We start from the raw sequence: 22,328 nt of genomic DNA, 5'->3' as shown, positions 1-22,328 counted from the left end.
GTTCCCATCGAGGTGGAAGAGGCAACGGCTCCTTTTGCTGTCCAAGTCGGGAAAGCCGCCGGGCGAGGCGTCCTCCTACAGGACACGATAGGGAAGGTTTTCGAGAAGGTGATCGCCACGAGGCTGAGCGCAGCCATCGAAGCAGCAGGCGGCCTCTCCCCGGAGCAATACTAGTTCAGAAAGGGGAAGCCGACGCTGGACGCCATCTCCAAGGTGGTTAAAACGGCAGAGGAAGGCTGCGTACGAGACTAGTCTGGGTTCCAGGGCATACAAAATCTCAGCCGGAGTCCCTCAGGGCTCCGTTTTGGGACTCCTGCTCCGGAACGCCATGTACGACGGAGTCTTGAGACTGCCGATGCCAGCCATCACCAGCCATAGTGGTGATGGCCAAGCACCTCGCCGCAGTGGAGGATCTCGCCAACGCGTCCGTCCGAGCCGTGGAGTCGTGGCTTACGGTCGCCGGATTCGACCTGGCAGCACAGAAGACTGAGGCGGTGCTCATATCGAGCCGGAAAGCTGTAGAAAGAGCAAACCGCAGGAGCGCTCTCGAGAATGCTTCTCAACACTAGAGGCCCAAAGCAGGCAACGCGGAAGCTCCTGGCGAGTGTTGTGACGTCGCAGATCCTGTACGCCGCGCCCGCGTGGGCGAAAGCCGCTCAGGTGAAGACCTACATGCGAGGCGTGGAGGCGTGGTACAGGCTGTGTGCCTTAAGAATCGCGTGCTCGTTCCGGACAGTGTCGGACGAAGCAGCGCTGGTCATCGCCGGGCAAGTCCCACTCAGGGAGCTGATAAGGGAGAGAAAAGAGATCCATACAGCCGCTCAGGGCGGAAGCGAGGCGACAAGAGCCGAGCATAAGGCTACCGCAAGGAGGAACAGAGTCAGTAGATGGCAGACCCAGTGGGACGGTTCAACAAAGGGGCGCTGGACATATTCCCTCATCCCGAAGCTGCAAGACTGGATCGCGAGGAAGCGCGCTTAGTGGACACGGCTGCTTTCGCAGCTACCTCAAGCGCTTCGGCCATGACACGGAGGACTGGTGCCCAGCGTGCGGCACCGGCATAGTGGAGGACGCACAGGACGTCCTCTTCGAATGCCGCAGGTTCGACCACGAGCGTCTCCGACTGGAGGCAGTAGTAGGCGCCAGGATCTCTACCGAGACATTGGTGCCGATCATGCTGGCCGAGCCAAGGGCATGGGAAGCGGCCGCAGATATCGCCTCTAGCGTTATGCGAACTCTGAGAGTTTTGGAGAGAAGGCGTAAGCGGGAGACGGAGTAGGAGCCTTGCAGCGTGCGAAGTAATGCTTTGCGGCAGTACCGCATTAAATTAAATTATACCCACTAGGGTAAGAATGTAGTATTTAAACAAGAAAATAGAATAGAATGGCAGTGCCAGTGCCAGTGGCTGCCCCTAATGTGAAAGTCAACTCTCGTTCACTGAACAAATCGAATCGGCTGAACATCGAATCAAATGAATCACTTATGAAGCGGGTGCGAAACGGTTATGGGAAATTGAAACCACAATTCCGCGAATATTCCCGTTTCCCGTGGAACTTGTCTCAGTGCAAAAATCGACTGCTGGCAGTGCTGCAAGAAGCAGGGGAGGCTGGGCACGGCGGGTGGCCAAACGACAGGAAGGTGGAAGAAAATGGAAGGAGGACAAGGCAGAGGAAAGTGCTGGCGAGGGGTATGTGCTGTGTGTGTGGTGGGTAAATGGCACTGAGGCCTGGGATCTGGGGTCTGGGGTGTTTTCGGTGTTGGTGGCGCGGCTAATGTATGTGCATGTACGTTTAATGTATGTATGTGCACGTAGCACCGCACTATGGTCCCAATGACCACTTTTCTTGGTCAAAAGCTAATTTTTAAAAGTTAAAACCAAGGCGTGGTTTTTGGCGCTCTGTATTAGTAAAAGAGTGACTATCAAAGCCGCGTACCAGAAATTTGCATAGATGCAGCGGTCATTATTGAAAAGCACGTGCAGTGAAAGAGTACCAATTTTATAACTGATCTAATTTTTTGGATGCATTTTATTCAGTAGGGTTTTTACTGTGTCTTGTAATGTGATCAGTATCTAGTAGTTGGCGATGTCTTCGTAATTGTATGTCAAAGTGAGGCTTTCAATATGTATCTGTTCGTAGTGAAAACTAATTTTTGAAAAAGTTTTTTTAATAGAGTGCCACCTAGTCCCACCTTGAAACCTATTGTGTGTTGTAGAGCAATAAATGATTGTTAAAACGTATGTAGTCAGAAATGCCACATTTAACTACAACTCTTACAATTTACATTTTTATATCATAACCTCAAATGAGAATTTCAAAATTTCTTATTTGGTTCGCGAGTTATTAATTTAGGACAACAAAGTGGTCATTGGGACCATAGTGCATAAGTGCGTAGGTCCATCCACACACACACACACACACACACACTCCGTACACTGTGGGGTTCCTCCTGCTCTGTATTCTCTTATGTTTCTTGTTTTTCTTTTTCTCTCTGTGTTTCTCCTTTATTCCCGCTATCTTTCTGTTGCTACCGCTCTATCACCCACCCCCCCCCCCCCTGTCTCTCTCTCTCTCTACTTTTGCATATGCATGGAAGTCAAGGCGCAGGCAGACAGAGGACAGGGCAGACAGGGCAGGGCAGGCTGTCGGCAGGGCGCTGAGCGGGGCAGAGCAGACAACGTCGTCAGATGTTTGAGCATTACATAAGCGACGCAAAACTGTATGCTACACTTTTTGATGGCCACCCATCCATCCGTATGTGTGTTCGTGTGTGAGCTAGTGTTATTTCTGTCCGTGCCAAAAGTGGAATAATGAAAGAGGAAGCGAAAGAGAGAGAGAGAGAGAGAGAGACCGAGCAGCAGCAGCGTTCGAGGGTCGGACAAGGAAACGCATGGCACAGGCACTGGGACAGGGCGCAAGGCACGCCACTCAAAAGCCATAAGCCCGACAAATTAACATGCCCCAAAATTATGACAAAAAAAATAAGGAAAAACGAGGCTGAAAAACAAAAGGGATGCCCCTAAAAACCGAAGGGGAAAGCGCACCCCGAAGGGTCTTCCCCGCCCTGCCTGTAAGCCGAAAAAGGTAAAAGTGAGATTAGAAAACTTTTGAAAATCAAAGACAATTATGGGAATACCCTGCAATCGGGTCGGGTTAAAGAACCCCTAAAAAGCGTGAAAATATGCGGGGTGAGGGGGGGTGAGGAGGAGTAATAACATATTCACCCCCACATACATAAATATATATATTTATTTTATTTCATTCTTGGACCATTGTTCCTTTCATCCAATGAGCAGTATAAATGTGCCCTAAACAAATAACATATTGTAAGTCACGTGTAAATGTGAAGGTGACACAACGTGTGAGTGTCCTCCACCAGTGTCCTGGGACGGTTCTCAATTATTCAATTCAATCATGATAAAAGTAATTAAAAGGTCACAGTTCACTGGGAAAGAACGAGAAGAACCCTGTCCGACCCATTGCCCTAAGAAAAACCTTAACCGATTCATTTCCAGTCAGTTAGCGGGTCATTAAAATCTATTTAACCTTTTTGTTGTGCCGCAGAGGGAAGGAGAGAGAGGCGGAGACAGAGAGCCATCGACACAGTGTGTAAGGGAAGGGAAGGGAACTTCAAGTGCAGATTATGACTCGGAAGTAGACACAGAAGCCGAAGCATCGAAAGGAAATGCTGATGGTTCTGCGGTGTTGTTGTGGTGGAAGTGGGCCACTGACTCACCCATCCACCCACACACGACATGTAACAGTCATAATCAGGGACTGCGGACACGGAGCTTAAACTCGAATGGGGAGCAGCAACAACAGCAGCAACAGCAACAACAAGGACTGTTGGACGACTGTTCCTTTTTCATTTCACAAACAAAAAACATAACAAAAAGAAACAGGTATAGTATAATATTCATTTAGCATGCTCAGTTCCGTGCTGTGCTCTCTGTTTTGCTCTATTCTGTTCGTTCTGTCTCCAGCTCTCTCATTCTTTCTTTTGGGGATAAAATTCCCAAAGTGATAATATTAATACAACATGAGCCACAAGTGTGTTGCATACTACCAACGTACGTTCCGTACGTTCTGTTCGGGTACGTTAAGGCGTGCCGCATGGGGCGACTACCGACAAATCCATGACAAAACTTTTACCCCCTCGCGATGCCAGCACATATGAAATATAAATAAAGCAACCAACCAACCAACGAACGACAGAAGCAGAATAATAATAAAATAATAAAAACCCCTAAAAAGAAAGAAAGTTTTCAGCTTACCCCAGCCACAGCCCCAGTGCCGAAAAGTATGCTGAGGTTGAAACCAGGATCCCCCACACACACACGCATCAGCAGCCCAGGATCTGGGTCTTAAACCCAACGAAATTAAGGGAATTAGGAGGCAAAATTGGAGCAGAATAAGGAGCTAAAGCAGGATATGTGTGGTTCGCTTTTGGGAATCGATTCTCCGGTATTGGACACAGAAAAGTTTCCACAATAAAATGCTCTTCATGCTCATTTCCAGCGATTTATCGATACAATCATTCGAACTCAACTATCGATTGTTCAATGAAAGACCAAAGCATTGCCAGGATAACCTACACTATCTACACTATATCCACAGATTTTGACCTATTTTAATCCAATTTCTTTAAAAATCGATCGTTCCTCTATTTTATTAATTCGTATAAGATTTTTGTCGACCTTTTGATCAATTTTTGTTTTGTGAAATTTTTAATTTTTTCTTCAACTGCAACTCATCTACATCTGCAACACTTCTCACACCAACACGCTCCTTTAGCTCGCCCCCTTCCCCAGAGCCAAACACTTCAGAGTCAAGGCAGAGGCAGAGACGAAGCAGAGTATGAATGAGAGAATGTGCAATAGACAAATATAAGCTGCGGGACGGGGTGGGTTTAGCCACTGCAAATTAATTTCTTCATTGTGGCTATAATAATGATCCAATCGGATCCCAATTTAGTGATCTGATAGATATGGCCATTCTCTACGGAATGTCGTTTTTAGTTTTCTTTTATCTTCAAAACTGTAGATTTGTGGGGTTTTCGCCCTTTTGCGGGGTCGGAAGGGGGCGTGGCTCATTTTTGAAATACACTGGTTTCAGTGTGAGCATACAGCAGTCTGGAGCCAACATTTTGTGGCTCTAGCTCTTATATTCTCTGAGAACTAGCCGACAAACAAGACGGACAGACGGACAGACAGACATGGCTCTATCGACTCCGCTATTGATGCTGATCAAGAATATATATACTTTATGGGGTCGGAAACTCTTCCTTCTGTGCGTTACATACAACCGTTATTCCCCACAAATACAATATACCCTATTTACTCTTCGAGTACCGGGTATAAAAAGGGACCAACTCAAAAATAAAGACAACCACCAAGAGGAGAGCAAAATATGTGTGTGGAGGTCATTCCATGTTGCATCTCCTGAAGATGACACTTTCACTCTCTCTCTCTCTCTATCTCTCTCTCTCTCTCTCTCCCTCTCTTGCTATCTCTCTTCCGTACACTTAAATTACTGTCTCTCTCTTTTCTACACACACGAGAAAGAAATCAACGCTAGTGACTATTGAACTAAATTTCCATTTCTTTGCCCGTCTTTGGACCATGTTTTCATGCATTGAGAAAAATTACCAGGCTGACTTTCGTCCCACAGCTTTATGTAACTCGAGACAAATGTATCCGTTCGTTCATTCATGGGGAATTTCTACATTTACGGACGTGGGCCCGGAAGGAGCACCAGGTGCTCCATTTAATTATGAAGAATGGATCGCTTGCATTTGGCATATCTGATGGATAGGCTTCTTGTGTCTCTATAACTGCTCTTATCATTCAATCTCATTTCAAGAGGATGCAAAACATGTTTCTTTAAGCAGGGATAACTATCTCAAAGGTTGACGGGCTTTAAAAAAGACTTTTTGTTTAGCATGAAACGATTCTTGCTTTAAACATTTTTGAAATAATAAACATTTAAATTCGTTTTTAAAATTTGAACGATCTTTCATTGTTTTCAGTGTATTAATCTTCATTCTGCTGTACGATTACTGCTTCAGCTGCTTTTTCTCCCACCTTCAAATGCTGCAGAAAGCAGAGACAGAGACAGGCGATTCGGATAAGGATACGGATGCGGATACGGAGAGGCGGAGACTCTTTTTGCACTGCTGCTTATCTCTTGCTCATTCGCTCTGTGCGCCGCCCTGTTCACATTAACCTCTTTGTTAATCATTTACAAACAAATGCAAAGAAAACGAGAAGGGACGTGTGAGACGCTTCGTACGCGTCGCAACTTTTATACCCGGCACCTTAGCGGTTATTTGTCAAATTTAACATTTGTTCTTCATCTGTCATCTATCATCTGCATCAACAACACTACTCACGCCAACACGCTCCTTTAGCTCGCCACCCTCCCCAAGAGCCATACACTGCAGAGTCAGGGAAGAGACGCGGCAGAGGCAGAGACGCGGCAGAGGCAGAGACGTGTTTGCGCAAAGCAGAGTATGAGTAAGAGAATTTGCAAAAAAAAAAATAAGCTGCGGGACGGTGTGGATTTAGCCACTCCTTCTACAAATTAATTTCTTCATTGTGGCCATAATAGTGATCCAAACCGATCCCTACGGAATGGCGTTTTTAGTTTTCTTTTATCTTCAAAACTGTAGGTTTGGGAGGTTTTCGCCCTTTTGCGGGGGCGGAAGGGGGCGGCGCTAATTTCTTAAATACTCTGGTTTCAGTATGAGCATATAGCAGTCTGTATGCAAAATTTGGTGGCTCTAGCCCTTATAGTCTCTGAGAACTAGCCGACAAACAAGACGGACAGGCGGACGGACGGCAGACGGACAGACAGACATGGCTCTATCGACTCTTCTATTGATGCTGATCAAGAATATATATACTTTATGGGGTCGGAAACGTTTCCTTCTGTGCGTTACATACAAACGTTATTCGCACAAATACAATATACCCTATTTACTCTTCGAGTACCGGGTACAAAAATAAAATAAAATAAAATAAGGATGAAATATGGAGGAGAGAGGGAAATATGAGGAAGGCTGTGACACATACACACTGATGTGTCCTGAAGTGCCATGCCTGCAGACGCCCTTCACAGAGTCCCATTGAAAGGACACAGTATATTATGCTGTTACACATAGAGAGATGTTTGACCTTAAAAGACTAAAAGGGAAATCCCCAACTATGCAAAGTTAAGCCACACCGTGAGAGAGAGCGCAAGAGAACAACAGACTAATCATCCTTATAATCTTAGTCAGTCTTCCATTTAAGCCTTTCCCTTTTCAGCTAAGCCATACTGTGAGAGAGAGCGAAGAAGAATTTGAGCATCACAAAAAAACCAATAACGAGAAGGGGCGTGTGAGACGCTTCTTACGCGTCACAACTTTTTTCCCCTTCACTCGGTACTACATCTGCACCTTAGCGGTTATTTGTCAAATTTTACATTTTTTTTCATCTGTCATCTACATCAACAACACTACTCACACAAACACGCTCCTTTAGCTTCCTTCTGTGCGTTACATACAACCGTTATTCACAAAAATACAATATACCCTATTTACTCTTCGAGTACCGGGTATAAAAACAAATATACGCTGTGGGACGGGGTGGGTCAAAAGTCGGCAGAGGCAGAGGCAGAGGGACGGCAGAGGCAGACGCCGAGTGAAGCAGAAGCAGAATGTGAATGAGAGAATGTGAAAAGAACAACAAAAGCTGCGGGACAGGGTGGGTTTAGCCACTGCAAATTAATTTCTCCATTGTGGCTATAAAAATAATCCAATCGGATGCCAATTTGGTGATCTGATAGATATGGCCATTCCCTACGGAATGGCGTTTTTAGTTTTCTTTTATCTTCAAATCTGTAGGTTGGGGAGGTTTTCGCCATTTTTCGGTGGCGGAAGGGGGCGGGGCTAATTCTTGAAATACCCTGGTTTCAGTGCGAGCATACAGCAGTCCGGAGCCAAAATTTGGTGGCTCTAGCTCTTATAGTCTCTGAGAACTAGCCGCCAAACAACACGGACAGACGGACAGACGGACAGACGGACAGACAGACATGGCTCAATCTACTCGTCTATTGATGCTGATCAAGAATATATATACTTTATGGGGTCGGAAACGCTTCCTTCTGTGCGTTACATACAACCGTTATTCGCACAAATACAATACACGCTATTTACTCTTCGAGTACCGGGTATAATAAAATACAACAGTGGCAGAAGGGAGGAGGTAGAAGCAGAAGGCTGGAGGCAAAGCAGGGTAAAGCAGGAGGCAGGAGCCGGCAGGCACTGGTATGAGGATGACGCTCAGGTAAGTGGAGTAGAAGGAGGCGACGTGGCTATGCAAATTAAAACCCTGGCAAATGAGCAGCGAAACTGCAAAAAAAAAACGAGAAGGGACGTGTGAGACGCATCTTACGCGTCACAACTTTTATTCCCGGCACTCAGTACTACATCTGCACCGTAGCGGTTATTGGTCCAATTTGTATACCCGGTACTCGAAGAGTAAATAGCGTGTATTGTATTTGTGGGTAATAACGGTTGTATGTAACGCACAGAAGGAAGCGTTTCCGACCCCATAAAGTATATATATTCTTGATCAGCAGTCCGTCTGTCCGTCTTGTTTGTCGGCTAGTTCTCAGAGACTATAAGAGCTAGAGCCACCCAATTTTGGCTCCAGACTGCTGTATGCTCACACTGAAACCAGTGTATTTAAAAAATGAGCCGCGCTCTCATCCGCCACCGCAAACGGGCGAAAACCTCCCAAATCTACAATTTTAAAGATAAAAGAAAACTAAAAACGCCATTCCATAGGAAATGGGAATATCTATCAGATCACCACATTGGGATCCGATTTGATCATTATTATAGCCACAATGGAGAAATTAATTTCCAGTGGCTAAACCCACCCTGTCCCGCAGCTTTTGTTGCTCTTTTTACATTCTCTCATTCACACTCTGCTTCTGCTTCACTCGGCCCCTGCCTCTACCCCGTCCCGCAGCTTATATTTGCTTTTTTTTTGTGTGCGGGCGCTGCCTCTGCCTCTGCCGCGAGTCTGCAGTGTGTGGGTCTAGGGAAGGGCGGCGAGCTAACGGAGCGTGTTGGTGTGAGAAGTGTTGTAGATGTAGATGACAGATGAAGAAAAAATGTAAAATTTGACAAATAACCGCTAAGGTGCAGATGTTGTACTGAGTGCCGGGTATAAAAGTTGTGACGCGTAAGAAACGTCTCACACGTCCCTTCTCGTACATTTTTTCTTCATCTGTCATTTACATCAACAACACTACTCACACCAACACGCTCCTTTAGCTCGCCACCCTCCCCTAGAGCCACACACTTCAGAGTCACGGCAGAGACGCGGCAGAGGCAGAGACGTTTCAGAGGCAGCGACGTGGAGCTGCGCGAAGCAGAGTGTGAATGAGAGAATGTGCAAAAAATAAATATAAGCTGCGGGACGGGGTGGGTTTAGCCACTGGAAATTAATTTCTTCATTCCGGCTATAATAATCCAATCGGATCCCAATTTGGTGATCTGATAGATATGGTCATTCCCTACGGGGGCGGAAGGTGGCGGGGCTAATTTTTAAAATACACTGGTTTCAGTGTGAGCATATAGCAGTCTAGATGCAAAATTTGGTGGCTCTAGCTCTTATAGTCTCTGAGAACTAGCCGACAAACAAGACGGACAGACAGACATACATGGCTCTATCGACTCGTCTATTGATGCTGATCAAGAATATATATACTTTATGGGGTCGGAAACGTTTCCTTCTGTGCGTTACATACAACCGTTATTCCCCACAAATACAATATACCCTATTTACTCTTCGAGTACCGGGTATAAAAATCCCCTTGAAATTCTGGCACTCCCCCATATAAGTCCAACAACCTAAGCATTCACGGGTAGGACTCATTGAAAGAGTCAAATGTTTTTAGGACCTTAGGTTTTTTTCCCCCAGTGTAGACTTTCGTTTCCACATCTTTCTGAAACTGGAGACGGCAGGGAAGGAGATTCCCTTTCCTTCACAACAAAAAACATTGAATAATTCAGTTCCAACTTTTGTGACCCTTTTGAGTCCAAATTGCATTTGTGAATGGTCCAGAGATGATGATGATGACGATGACGATGGTCTACTCCATATCCCTCTGCGTTGTAGTCTTGCTGGCCTGTGTTCCCGTGGCGCTCCTGTGCCTCCCCTGTGTTGACTTTGTGGAAACTTTTAATCAATGAGCAGGATGGTGGGCCTAGTCTGTCCTGCAGCTGCTGCTGCTGCTCCTGCTGCCGTTGACTGGGTTAGAGGGCAATGTTCCAATTTCAGAACTGCTTTCATATGCAAAAGATACCCGTAGTTAGTCGTAGATATTCCATAGGCTGCTGTCCGGCCGCTCGCCTGTTTCTCACATTTCAGCGTTTTATATCCTGGTTTTTTCTGGCCTCATAATTAGTTTGATGATGTTTGTACATGCCACACGCCGCTGCCACATCATCATCCTTCAGACCAGCCTTCATCCTTCGTGGTTTTGGTTGGACCATTATGCGCCTCCTCCCTCTCGCTCAGGTCTCTCAGGGCATTCATTTCGTTGCCCTAATGATATTTTAATTAAAACTATGCAGCCAAGGACACTTCTCTCCTGTACTGTACTCTGCTCTGCTCCGTTCCCACTCCTCTTTCTCTCTCTTTCTCTCTCTTTCTTTCTCTCTCACAGTGAGTCAATCAGGCGGACATGCCACAACCCCCCCCCCCCCCCCCCCCCCCCCCCCCCCCCCCCCCCCCCCCCCCTTGTGGTGGTGAGGAAAGGCAGTGAATCTCTGAGTAGGAAAACCCTTTTGGCTTTTCACGCAACACGCGGATACTTTAATAAAATTGTTCACTTTGTTCTCTGTCTCTCTCTCTCTCTCTCTCTTTCAGCGTGTGTGTGTGTTTAAGTGTGTGTGCGTTTTAAGTTGAAGACTGATTCGATTTCCTGCTTGATTTCTCAGAAATCCCCACACCCCATATCACAGCCAAGCGAAGGCCTTTCTGCCTGGCAGGAATCTTTTGATCAAATGGAAAGGCATTGTCAAAGTGTAAACGTATCCCTGCGCTACCTGAATCTTAAGTGCTCATAACAGTCACTTGCTGCACCTCTCGGATACAGATTATCATATGATTTGCCCCTTCAGATAGTTATCACTGCCCAAAGATACATTTCGAGCGCTTGACACGCCAATGAGCAGATACAAAGATACTCAAAGCAAATCATCTATCAAATACGAGTACTCGTATGCCAACAAAGGCACATCTTGAGGGGTCACTCCAATGTACCTTCGAAAGGATTCGGACTCCCCACGATTGCAGATGCATCTGCAGATACCATTCAAAGGAAATGAGGATCCAACATAGATGAATATACACTATTACATTGAATATAAATTCCATTAGATGTATCTTTCGTTTTGCCAAGATACATTCTGCATTAATCGATGCAGATACGACTTATTTCCCGTATCTGTCCCGTTTCCGTATCTAATCTACGTTGTATCTGCTGCCCCTGGCCTCTATCTGTCTGTGTAGCCGCCGTCTGCCACGTTGTACTCAGGTAATTGCTTGTCCGGGGGTAAAAAAAACGTATCTGAACTACACTATAACCCCCAGAGTTTCCCGCATCCCGAATCTATCTTACATCTGCAGCAGTCTAGCCCCGGCACCGGCTATTGCCCCCAATTCGTCGTCTGATATCACACAAGTCTCCGGTGTTCTCAGTGAGCATTTACCAGGCAGCAGGACGTTGACTATGATGAGGACCATGCTATGCGCCTCCTCCTGACGGTCTATTTGCAATGCGTTCAAGCTGTCAAAATAGCGTGCGGTGCGGTGCGGTGCGGTGCGATGGCCATAAAAAACAACCAAAAGGAAGAACTGGAGCAGCAAAAGCCAAAGCCAAAGTGAAAGCCCAAGCAACGACGTCAGTAAGTCAATAATGTAATTTTCCTCGTTTGATATTTTCGCAATGCCGACCGCAGAGACAGAGACTGAGGGAGGGTGAGGCCTGCTGCGACTGTAGGGACAACTGGGAGTGAAAGTGAAAGACGGAAATTAGTTAAAGGCGGATTCATTAAAGGAATACGGTTTATCATCAGAACGAGCTTCCCAATCATCTGGTGCTGTTGCACTTTTTTTGTGTCCAATAGAACTAATGAGGAACCAAGAAGGAACTCCATCAGCAGGATGGAGAGCCCATCAGACCATCTACTGCATATAAAGCAATGCGAAGAAAAATACGAAATGATTGGAGAACGTGTAAACAATTATTTTCAGTGTATGAATATCTGACGATGTACATACATATGTACATATGTATGCCTTGGGACAGCATCGAGGTGATCTATTCGAATGATATTTTTTATTGTCTTTCCGCTCTTTACATCTCAAGCCAGCACGAAAGAGATGATTATAAGAATATAAGTTAATAATTGGTTTAGCTTTGCTTATGGATTCTCGAATGCATTTTTGATTCATTTTGTTGTTGTTGTTGCTGTTACATATTTGAAATACCAATTTTGTCACACTCATCCATATTTAATTTTCCACTTGGATCTCCATTTCTCTCTCGCTGCCTGCTCCGCGACTGCTGGTCGCTGTCAAACTGCATCTCTCGTCACTTTGTTCACTTTGCGGTTGACCGCAAATTCAATTCAAGTTCATTCCGAATCGGTTATCAAACCCAAAATGGTAAAATGGGGATGGATTCAGTACAAGTAAAGGCCTACAAAGATAATATACTAATTTGCTTTCCTTTTCAGCTAGGAATCTGAATGTGAATGATTTTTTTAGTGGCAGAAATTATTTTAAAGGATCCCAACTAACGATGGGAAAAATTGTAACTTTGCATCGGAATATATGTATGTATCTGTGTTAATATGTATCTACACCTCTTAACTCCTTTCGCTTGAAAGTGACACAAGAAATTACGCATACGCCGCCAGTATACTGCTGCACATACATTTCACTGAGCGTTTGTGAGGGGAGGACCCCAACGCCAGTTGATTGAAGCGGTGGCGGCTCCACTCGGCGATGTGAACTGTTCCGGATGACAAAAGGCCCGCCGAATTGATGGCATTAACTAGATTAACACATAATGCAATGCGAGAGCCCGTAATTGTCAGTATGTGCGCGCTGCCTGTGGCCTACACATGGGTAGGCAGGAATTGAGGGGAGCTTACAATGGGAATGGGAATGGAACTGGGACGGGCACTGTTACTGGGAGGTTGGTGACCACACCACATAATCCACACCACCACCACCATCATTATCATTGAGAATTTGCATACAGCTCATCGGATAATGGTGGGACCTGAACATCGACAATACCGGGGTACCAAACAAAAAGGGTGTACTCTGTATACAATTGTAGTATACAAAACCACAGTCCAAAAACTCAAATTAAACAAAATCATTTGTAATTGAAATCGCCAATCCAATGAGAAAAGTAAGTTTAATATGTACATATCTTCAGGATGGAAATAGAAAGATGGTTGAATGTAATAGTAGCAGCTGGAGCACCTGAAGCATTTTCTCCATTTGCTATCTCTGCCACTTGATAAATGATAAATGTATGATAATTCTGGTCTGTTATTTACTACTCACAACATAATAAATACATCAACGGGTGCTTACAGCAGCGATACCGGAAATTTTCAGTTTGTTTTATTCAGTTTTTCAGTTTTTACTATGGTATGCGGGGGAAACCTTCAATGCTCTGAATAAAGAGTGGATTACAATTGGATACCATTTTACGCGTATTTCTTTAGCTATTTTCAGAGAATATTCGATTCGATTCAATCCAACATTAGCTAGTGATATTGTTTAGGAGCATCAAACAAAATCTCTCCCTTATTTGGCAACAACAGTTTTCCTTAACAGATATTTTTCTAGCGTTTGTGGATACTCTCTATTTTCTGTATTTTTGGAGAGGCAACGGCCGGGGTTAGTCATCGAGTGGTATGAAATTTCCCAATAATTTATGCAAGCGAATTATGAATTAATAACATTCCTGCCCCACTGTATTTCCTATCTGTTTTTAGTAGACCCTCTTGCAGAGGAAGCATTATGATTGTTGGGCGCAACTTAAGATCAAATATAGTTTATAGTTACATACATATATGCCCAGAATGAGCATAATAAGTCAAAGGCTATTTGCCATCAAGTATCGATTCATTTGGGGTATTCTTTTGCCTAACAAAAAAATAAAGGGTATAGATGCCTCCACAAAACAAATAAAGAGCATGGATGCTTCTCTCTCCTCTTCTCTATCCCTTTCCTGCTCTTTTCTATTGATCTTAACCGTTAATCGATTTGTGTTTGTGTGTGTGTGTGTGTGTGTTTCTGCGTGTTTGCTTTATTTTTTTTGTATTTGTGCTTTACTCACGTATTTAATTAGTTTCTGGTTTTGTTTGTCCGTTTTTCCTTTTTTGTTTGCTTTGCATTCGCACATATGGGTTTGAGAAGCATTGTAAGCAGCTTTTGGCGCTTACTGTTTTAACAGCATTGATCGAGGAGAGCTCTCTCTTTCTTATGCTTGCGCTCTCCGTTGTTTTGGCTTTCTCTCTCCCTCTGGCACTGACACCTGATTGCCGCTTGGCTAATGAATTTGTTGCATTTTTATCACACGCTCTTCCCGCTCTCACTCTTATTTTTTCTATCGGTTTCTTTCTCTATTTTCCACTGGAAAGAAATACAACACTTTGATCGCAACGAAATGTTTTTGCAAACTATAAAAAAAATCAACAAAAGAAAACGTTTTTGTATATTTTGTGTAGGACCGTGGCAGTGTAGCAAAGGCGGCGGCAGAGCCAGAGCCAAACGAAACCGAAACCGAAACACGTTGCCTGCCCCCTTAAAACCGTTCTTCTCTCTGCTGACAATCTCACTCTCTCCCTCTCCCCCTCCCTCCCACACTTATGTTTATTGCGAGTGCGAATTTTCTCCGATTAGCGGGAAAAGCTCAGCGCATTGCTCAATTTCGCGTTTCATTAATGAGCCCTGCAAATGCGAGAGAGATAAAAAGAAAAGAGAGACCTGCTAACTTAATGGCCGTCCCTTGTATCAAATATACCTTGCTTCGGACTAAAAAAAAAAACAAAACATTGCCAAGCTGTAGAACATGAGGGTGAGGCTTGCCCAGAAAGTTCTCTTGCAATTGATGCCTTACGTGCGACACAATTGAAACGATATTGAAAGAATAGACAATTTAGGGTAGTGGGCGGGGCATACACACACCTTTCTTAAGTACACCTTGGCAATAGTGTTCGCTCTTCCGCTCATGCAACCATGGTGAAATTAGTAAGTTACTAAATCATGGTGAAATTACTAATAAACGTTTGCTATCTCTCTCTAGCGCTTGCCTCTCTGAGAACTGAGAGAGCGTGGTGAATAAGCTGGTGCTCCTTCACTCAGCTGACGACGTCACCTTGTTAGTAATTTTACCATGATTTCGCCATGGGTGCCAGCAGCCGTCTGATCGTGGGAGAGAGAGACAGCCATAGGGGGGTTTTCGATGAGTGTGGCTGTAACGTGGATCCATTTGTTTGTTATTGTAGCTTTTATTGCACAATCCATATCGCAGCAGCAGCAGCGGGAGCAGTTGAGGGAAGCAGACAGCAACGCCAGCGTCGGGAGCAGCCCGGCAGAAAGCAAACAAACAAACGCAGCGGGCAAAAAGGCAGGAAACAAGAACAACAAACATGGGGCGAAACGTGAGAGCTGCAGGCACCAACTCTTTTTGATACCCTTACAAACACAACGCTCCGCAAAGAATCTTTTTGACTGCAGCTAATTTTTATACCCCGTACTCGAAGAGAAAATAGGGTATATTGTATTTGTGGGGAATAACGGTTGTATGTAACGCACAGAAGGAAACGTTTCAAACCCCATAAAGGATATATATTTTGATCAGCATCAATAGCGGAGTAGATAGAGCCATGTCTGTCTGTCCGTCTGTCCGTCTTGTTTGTCGGCTAGTTCTCAGAGAATATAAGAGCTAGAGCCACAAAATGTTGGCTCCAGACTGCTGTATGCTCACACTGAAACCAGTGTATTTCAAAAATGAGCCACGCCCCCTTCCGCCCCCGCCAACGGGTGAAAACCTCCAAAATCTAGTTTTGAAAATAAAAAAAAACTAAAATCGCCATTCCGTAGAGAATGGATATATCTATCAAATCTCCAAATTATGATCCGATTGGATCATTATTATAGCCACAATGAAGAAATTAATTTCCAGTGGCCTGGAAACCCACCCTGTCCCGAGCTTTTGTTGTTCTTTTCACATTCTCTTACTCACACTCTGCTTCTGCTTCACTCGGCCCCTGCCTCTGCCTCTGCCGACTTTTAACCCACCCCGTCCCGCAGCTTTTATTTGTTTGTTTTTTTTGTGGGCGGACGGTGATCTGCCTCGAGTCTGCAGTGTGTGGGTATAGGGAAGGGCGGCGAGCTTACGGAGCGTGTTGGTGTGAGAAGTGTTGTAGATGTAGATGACAGATGAAGAAAAAATTAAAAATTTGACAAAACACCGCTAAGATGCAGATGTAGTACTGAGTGCCGGGTATAAAAGTTGAGACGCGTAAAAAGCGTCTCAAACGTCCCTTCTCGTTTTTTGATTAGATTATCTCAAAATCAGAGATGAAAAGTTCAATCCAGATATCTTCCAAATCCTATGGGATCCAACATCTGTCCAAAATCATAAAACTCTCTCATCAAAAGTGTATCAAGAGCACCAAGAATTTCGAACCCCTGCACCTGTACGATGTACCCTTAAGAAAATGTAGTACAAACGTACATGCGAATGTACACATGTGCGTACACATACAATACATATGTACATATGTATGTATGTATGTATTTATCTATATATCTAACTGCTGGTGTACTTCTGCCGCAACTCTAATTCTGCTGGCGTCGCTGCTTCTAGTTTACAGTTGCTGTTATGGGAAGACGGGCGGGGGCGGGTGCCAAAACAAGTGTCTGTCTAATGCGGTGTGCTGCAAAAAATGTTCTAATAGGTGGGTTGGGAGAGAGATCGAGTGTGGAGAGGTGTGAATTCTGTTTGCTCATCCACTTCCCTGGCCCCCCTCCACATGAGCGCACAAGTAAATTGTTTCTAATTTAATATTTTGTTTACATTATTTATTATTTTATTTATTTATGTATTTGCGCCGATTTCCTCCTGGTTCCGCCTTCCGTTTTTGACCCTGGCCCTGGCCCTGGCCCTCCCCCTGCGCCTTTGCATCCGCCCACTGAAGATTAGCTCCCCCCTCAGAGGGTGGCATATCTGTGGGCACATGCAGCTCTTCGAAATCATGGGTGCATTCAGGAGAAACTTCCACAGCAGCACCGCGCTGCCAATCATGCCCGCCAAGGGGCGGTAGTGGCTGTAGCTGTCTTCTTAGTCCGCTCCGTGCTCCACGTCATGCCAGAGCCACCTGTCACCCACGTCGAGGAGCAGCCAGGCGCCGAGTACCTCGAGTATTTCGACGCACGGGCATGAAGACATATCGCAACCAGAGCAGGCGGCGGTAGCCGCCAAAGCAAGTGGAACAAGACGGCCAGGATCAGTGCAGATTTCTTAATCATTTTGAGTGTGTGGAACGGAGTGGAATACGTTTCGAATAGCAATTGAATACGGAGAAATTTAGAATACGATTTCGAATGAGAGAACGTTTTCTTCGGGTTTTTTGTGACTTGTGAAGCCAGGCAGGGGTAGGAGCCCCTTCGCACACTCTCTCTCAATCTCTCTCTCTCTGTCTCTCTCCCACTCACTCACTAGATTGTTTCTCTCAAGGCCCTGCCTTTGCAGACCTCTGGAGAGAGAATGAGTTAGATTTTGGTCTTGCTTAAAGGATCAACACTGAATGCATTCCAACGGATCGATCGAGACGATGAGCTTCCTGAGCGTCGACCCCTTTCTGTATGGTGGATGTGTACATAGAAGGTAGGGCCATACCATTGTCCATTGTCCCTTTCTCTAGCTGTGCCTATTGAAGTACCAGATGCATCTCTCCATGGGAATCGTGGAAGCTTTTCCCACCCTATTGTACACACATTCTTGAATTGACAAAGCACACACATCCTTCCCTATTTTCAGAGCAGATATATCCCCCCTACATGCTAGTTGCAAAAACCAGTAATGAGCCAGTCGCAACGCTGTTTTTCGAGCCACAAGTGCTTTACTCCTTAAGTAATGGGGCATACAAATAGCAGGCACCATTTATCACTGTGATCGTTCTAATCGAAGCAGCTACAAGCATGTGAGACAATTGTTCGACCGTGCTGTGAAACAAACTTTAAACTTCGTTGAGAGTGCTTAAAAGCGAGGAGAGAGAAATTCAGATAGACAGATTGACTCCTGTGTGAAAGAATAAAAGGATATAAAAAGCTTCACTATTCATTTATGTTCTGTCAACATTTTACTGACAATTGATGGCAGTCCCTTCATTCGAGCCAAGCCCTGGCCTGCGCCTAGAAGCAGACCGCACAAAGCATGCACTCGCTCAGGTTTTGTTACTGACCGGGTGTGAACGGGAACTGAACGTAGCCAGTCATGGGCATGCAATTGATCAAAGAAATGCTCTTACCAGTTTCTGCGCCACACTTTCTCCTCTGATCCTCGTGAGGATAGCCGCTTCTGCTTCTACATATGTTGCACTTTCTTCTCCTCTCATTTGCTGCTCTTTTCTTCTAGAGGAATGTCCTTATCTCTACCTTCCCTTCCGAAGGATTTTATGCTGCTGCCGCCGCCGCTGCTCCACGTCCGCCGCTCTCGTTTTCCTTTTTATTCTGCTGCTTCTGTCTCTCTCGATATTTGTTTATATTTATATTTATCTTCGGTTTCCTTTCAGGTTATGCACTATCATTCATTAACCGCTACAAACACAATCAAAAAAATTGACAACAAAAAAAAAACACACCGAGAGGAGCACGAGAAAATTTGTTTACACGCGCCACACGCGAAATAAATAACAAAAAAAATTACTCTGCTTCTCTCTGTGGTCGGTCTCTCGCCTCGCTCTTCGTCTTCCTTTATCACTCTATTTTTCTGCCTCCTTGCCGCAGAGAGCGGCGGAGCGGTAGGCGCAAGAGCAACTACAATGTGACGGAGCGGGACTATTTTGCGGGTTTTTGGGAAATAAGAGAGCGGGTAAAAGTAACAGTTAACACAAAACAGGAGTAGCAATTTTCGCGATTTCTTTTGGGTATTTGTTTTTCGTAGGAGCAGCTACCAACTTTTGTCTCCGGCTCTATCTCTGGTTCCGGCTCCAGGGGCGAGCTGTCTGGCTGTCTGTCCACTCGAGACTCTGGTCACTAAAGCTTCCTCTACTGCTTCTACTGCTTTTCCTCTACTGCTTTCTCTACTGCTTCTACTTTGCTTCTACTGCTGCTGCAATCTGTTCTGACGATTTTTGAGGCCGCTGCCGCTGCTTCGCCTCGCTCGCACGAGTCAAATGTTGCTGCGGTAGTGCGACGGTGGGGACAACACAACGCGAGCGGGCGCCACGAACCTGCCTCCACGAATAAGGTAAATGGCAAATACAGTGGGGGTCGGGCTTTCGGGCCTCGGCATGTTGCTGGAAGCCCGTCCAAATGTTGAGTGTACCATATTTTTTGAATAAAATGTCCCATAATTTATATTGTGTTGGTACACATTAAAATTCGGTATTTTATTTCTTAACAATTTTCTTTCTCGTTTTATTGCTGAAATTATGTATTAAATACAATTCTAATTATTAAAAAGGTGCATAAAAATTAATGTTTAATTGAAATCAAAGACCTATGTACTTTCAATATAGTCGCTCTCATGGCTTAAATCAAAAATAAAGTGTCCTGTTTTGTTTCAAAATATTTGCGCATCTGCTTTTTAACAGTTTGTGTACATTTTCGATGCATATTTTGTAATACAGTTTTTAAGGGCTTAACTAAAAAACATTCCAAGATTTTGATGAAAATGTGATCCAATTTTACCGCATATTTATATGTACAATGTTGCTGGAATGTTGTAAAAGCTCCACCAACCTCGTTGTACCAATAAACACTGTACATGTTTTCTAGCAACTTGCAGATTTTTTAACAGCCCAGCAACATTTTCTGCCAGGCGAGAGAGAGAGACCGAAAGTTGAGAGAATTCAGCGCGGGAGACAGAGAGAAATAGGGCTTTTCTCTTAAGTGTTGGCCAGTGCTGCCATCTTAGCTTATTTTGGGCTAGTTTAGCTTTTCTTAAGCGCAGCCATACAATCGATGGTTCCCTGCCATTGCCTAGATTATATTGACTCTGACGTTCTGGCAGCACTGCTGTCGGCGAACGCTCGAAGACGTAAGAGCTTTTGCAGCTGCTTGGCTCAACAGGAAGACGCCAAAGGAAGGACCTGGGACCTGGGACCTGGGACCAACCCCTTGTTACAACACGCGTCAGAGTCAACAAAGCAGCGGCAGCAGCAGTTGTCGTCACTTTTCTGAGGTTATGCATTCGAGCGTTTGTGTGTGTACGTGGGTGGCTGGGGAGTGGAATCTGAGCGACCCTGACAATGAGCCCCTCCCTCTATCCACCTACCCAACGCCCTGCCCTTTCCCCCTGTTCCATTCATTGCGACCTCACTTGGCATTCATTTAATTTAATTTGTCGCATCTTAAGCTGCTTCACGAGCAAGACTTCCCCATCCCTACCGCACATACATACATAGCAGGACCACACTCATGTCTAGTCAGCCGCCACATGTGCCGGTCACAATGTACATATGTACATATGTACATACATAAATATGTATGTAAGCATTCATAATAAGCAATAATAATAATAATAATAAAGTGTATTATTTACTACTTGTAGAAATGAAATATTTATTATTCGTAAACAGATTTACTCTGTCGTGGCTCTAAATCGGCATTCTATGAATTCGATAATGGACGCCATTTTCCTTACTTTCAGCAGCAAGCAGAGCCTCGCAATAAAGTTCCTCAATGAGCCTGAGCCTCTTTCTGTTCGGCGATTCGCAATCGATCTGATTTGGTGCGCTGAGTTCTTCGTCTCTGGGCCTCGGTTCCCCAATGCCATCCTCGTAGAGGATTCCTCCTTCCCCTGCACCCATGGTGTATTCCCAGGCGGGGTTCGTCTCCTCATCGATTGGCAGCTGCAGCGGCTCTCGAGCTGTGTACGATGCCTCTGTGGCTCGAGGTATTGGCCTGGCTGCTAGTGTAACAAAATGATTCATCTGGTGGTGTTGGAATTGTGGCAGAGGTTCCAGTTAAATGCTTCGTTCTCATACTCACTTCAATCAGGCACACGATGCACAGCACAGGGATAGAAAGCATCTTGGGTTGAAAATTTATAAGTAACTAAGGACAAACGAAAGCAAACAATTGATTGTTAGTGGAAGGCACACTGGGACAGAGCAGGATAACCAGACATCCAGCCATTACCATGCAGGATGCAGGAACAAGGAAACAAAGGAACGATCCCAACTATTTTTTATACTTTACCCAAACAAACATTGAACTGAAATTGAAATGAACTTCGAGCAAGACCAAGAGAGTCTCCTCCTTTCTCAAAATCCAGGGACTCTCCGTACATTTATTTTTTTAGTTACCTAAACTATAATTAACCACGCGCAACTGTACACATTCTGCTGTATGTATGTAATGTGTAATTTCTAATCTTATTGATTCATGACTTATCGACTAGGGCTCGTGTGTGCCAGGGAGTTGCCATTTTCTCCAGCAGCAATTTGTTACTCAGTTAAGGAAAACAGGGCAAACATTTTAAAATGAACTTCTTTATCGCTATATCATTACTACATTTACATTAATCGATCATTAGTTGCAATGCGCTTGCTTGTTTTTTTTTTGTGTGTTACTTTTTCTTGTAACAAAAAACTCTTATGCCATAATCTCTCTCCGACTCTCGGCCATTCAATTTTGATTGAAAATAGTGTTTTCATTTTGTAATTTTGTTTCTTGTTTGTCGTTGGTTTGCTGTTTTTGCATTTATACAATTTTAAGGCTACATGGAGGGGATTTTAATTTGGGTATGGGTATGGGTATGGGTATGGATATGGGGTGTATGCCTTCTGTGCAAGACTTGATTCAATTTTGTTTTTATTTCTTGTTTTATTTTGGGTTTTTAAAAACGAAATGGAAACAAAGTACATATAGTGCCCGCCCGCGCCCTAGTAAACCCTCGAGAGAGATGCGGTACCATCGATCCATCGAGGGTCCACGTCTAGGCCGGATGCATGGCTTAAAACGAAATAACTTAACCTATCAAGGGGGGGGGGGGGGGGGGGGGGGG

At 44.7% G+C, this 22,328-nt stretch overlaps 1 protein-coding gene across 1 annotated transcript; it reads right to left on the bottom strand.

Annotated features, from left to right (window-relative positions):
* Positions 1-20,916: 20,916 nt before the first annotated feature.
* On the bottom strand, positions 20,917-22,321 carry LOC117590832. The gene is made up of 2 exons (XM_034283809.1): positions 21,311-22,321; positions 20,917-21,252 (listed from the first exon to the last, which is right to left on the bottom strand). The coding sequence occupies exons 1-2, from the start codon at positions 21,350-21,352 to the stop codon at positions 20,917-20,919; spliced, it is 378 nt and encodes a 125-aa protein (XP_034139700.1). The 5' UTR covers positions 21,353-22,321.
* Positions 22,322-22,328: the final 7 nt, after the last annotated feature.

This window comes from Drosophila guanche, unplaced genomic scaffold, assembly GCF_900245975.1.
Source record: "Drosophila guanche unplaced genomic scaffold, DGUA_6, whole genome shotgun sequence".
In the NCBI taxonomy this organism is placed as follows: domain Eukaryota; kingdom Metazoa; phylum Arthropoda; class Insecta; order Diptera; family Drosophilidae; genus Drosophila; species Drosophila guanche.
The sequence above is the reverse complement of the archived record's forward strand: the minus strand, read 5'-3'. Positions and strand labels throughout refer to the sequence as shown.

What these genes read in the sequence shown, in the direction of transcription:
- LOC117590832 (XM_034283809.1), bottom strand. Translation starts at nt 21,352, where the DNA reads ATGCTTTCTATCCCTGTGCTGTGCATCGTGTGCCTGATTGAA. An exon ending in GCATCGTGTGCCTGATTGAA is followed by an intron (nt 21,253 to 21,310) that starts GTGAGTATGAGA and finishes CAACACCACCAG; the next exon opens with ATGAATCATTTTGTTACACT.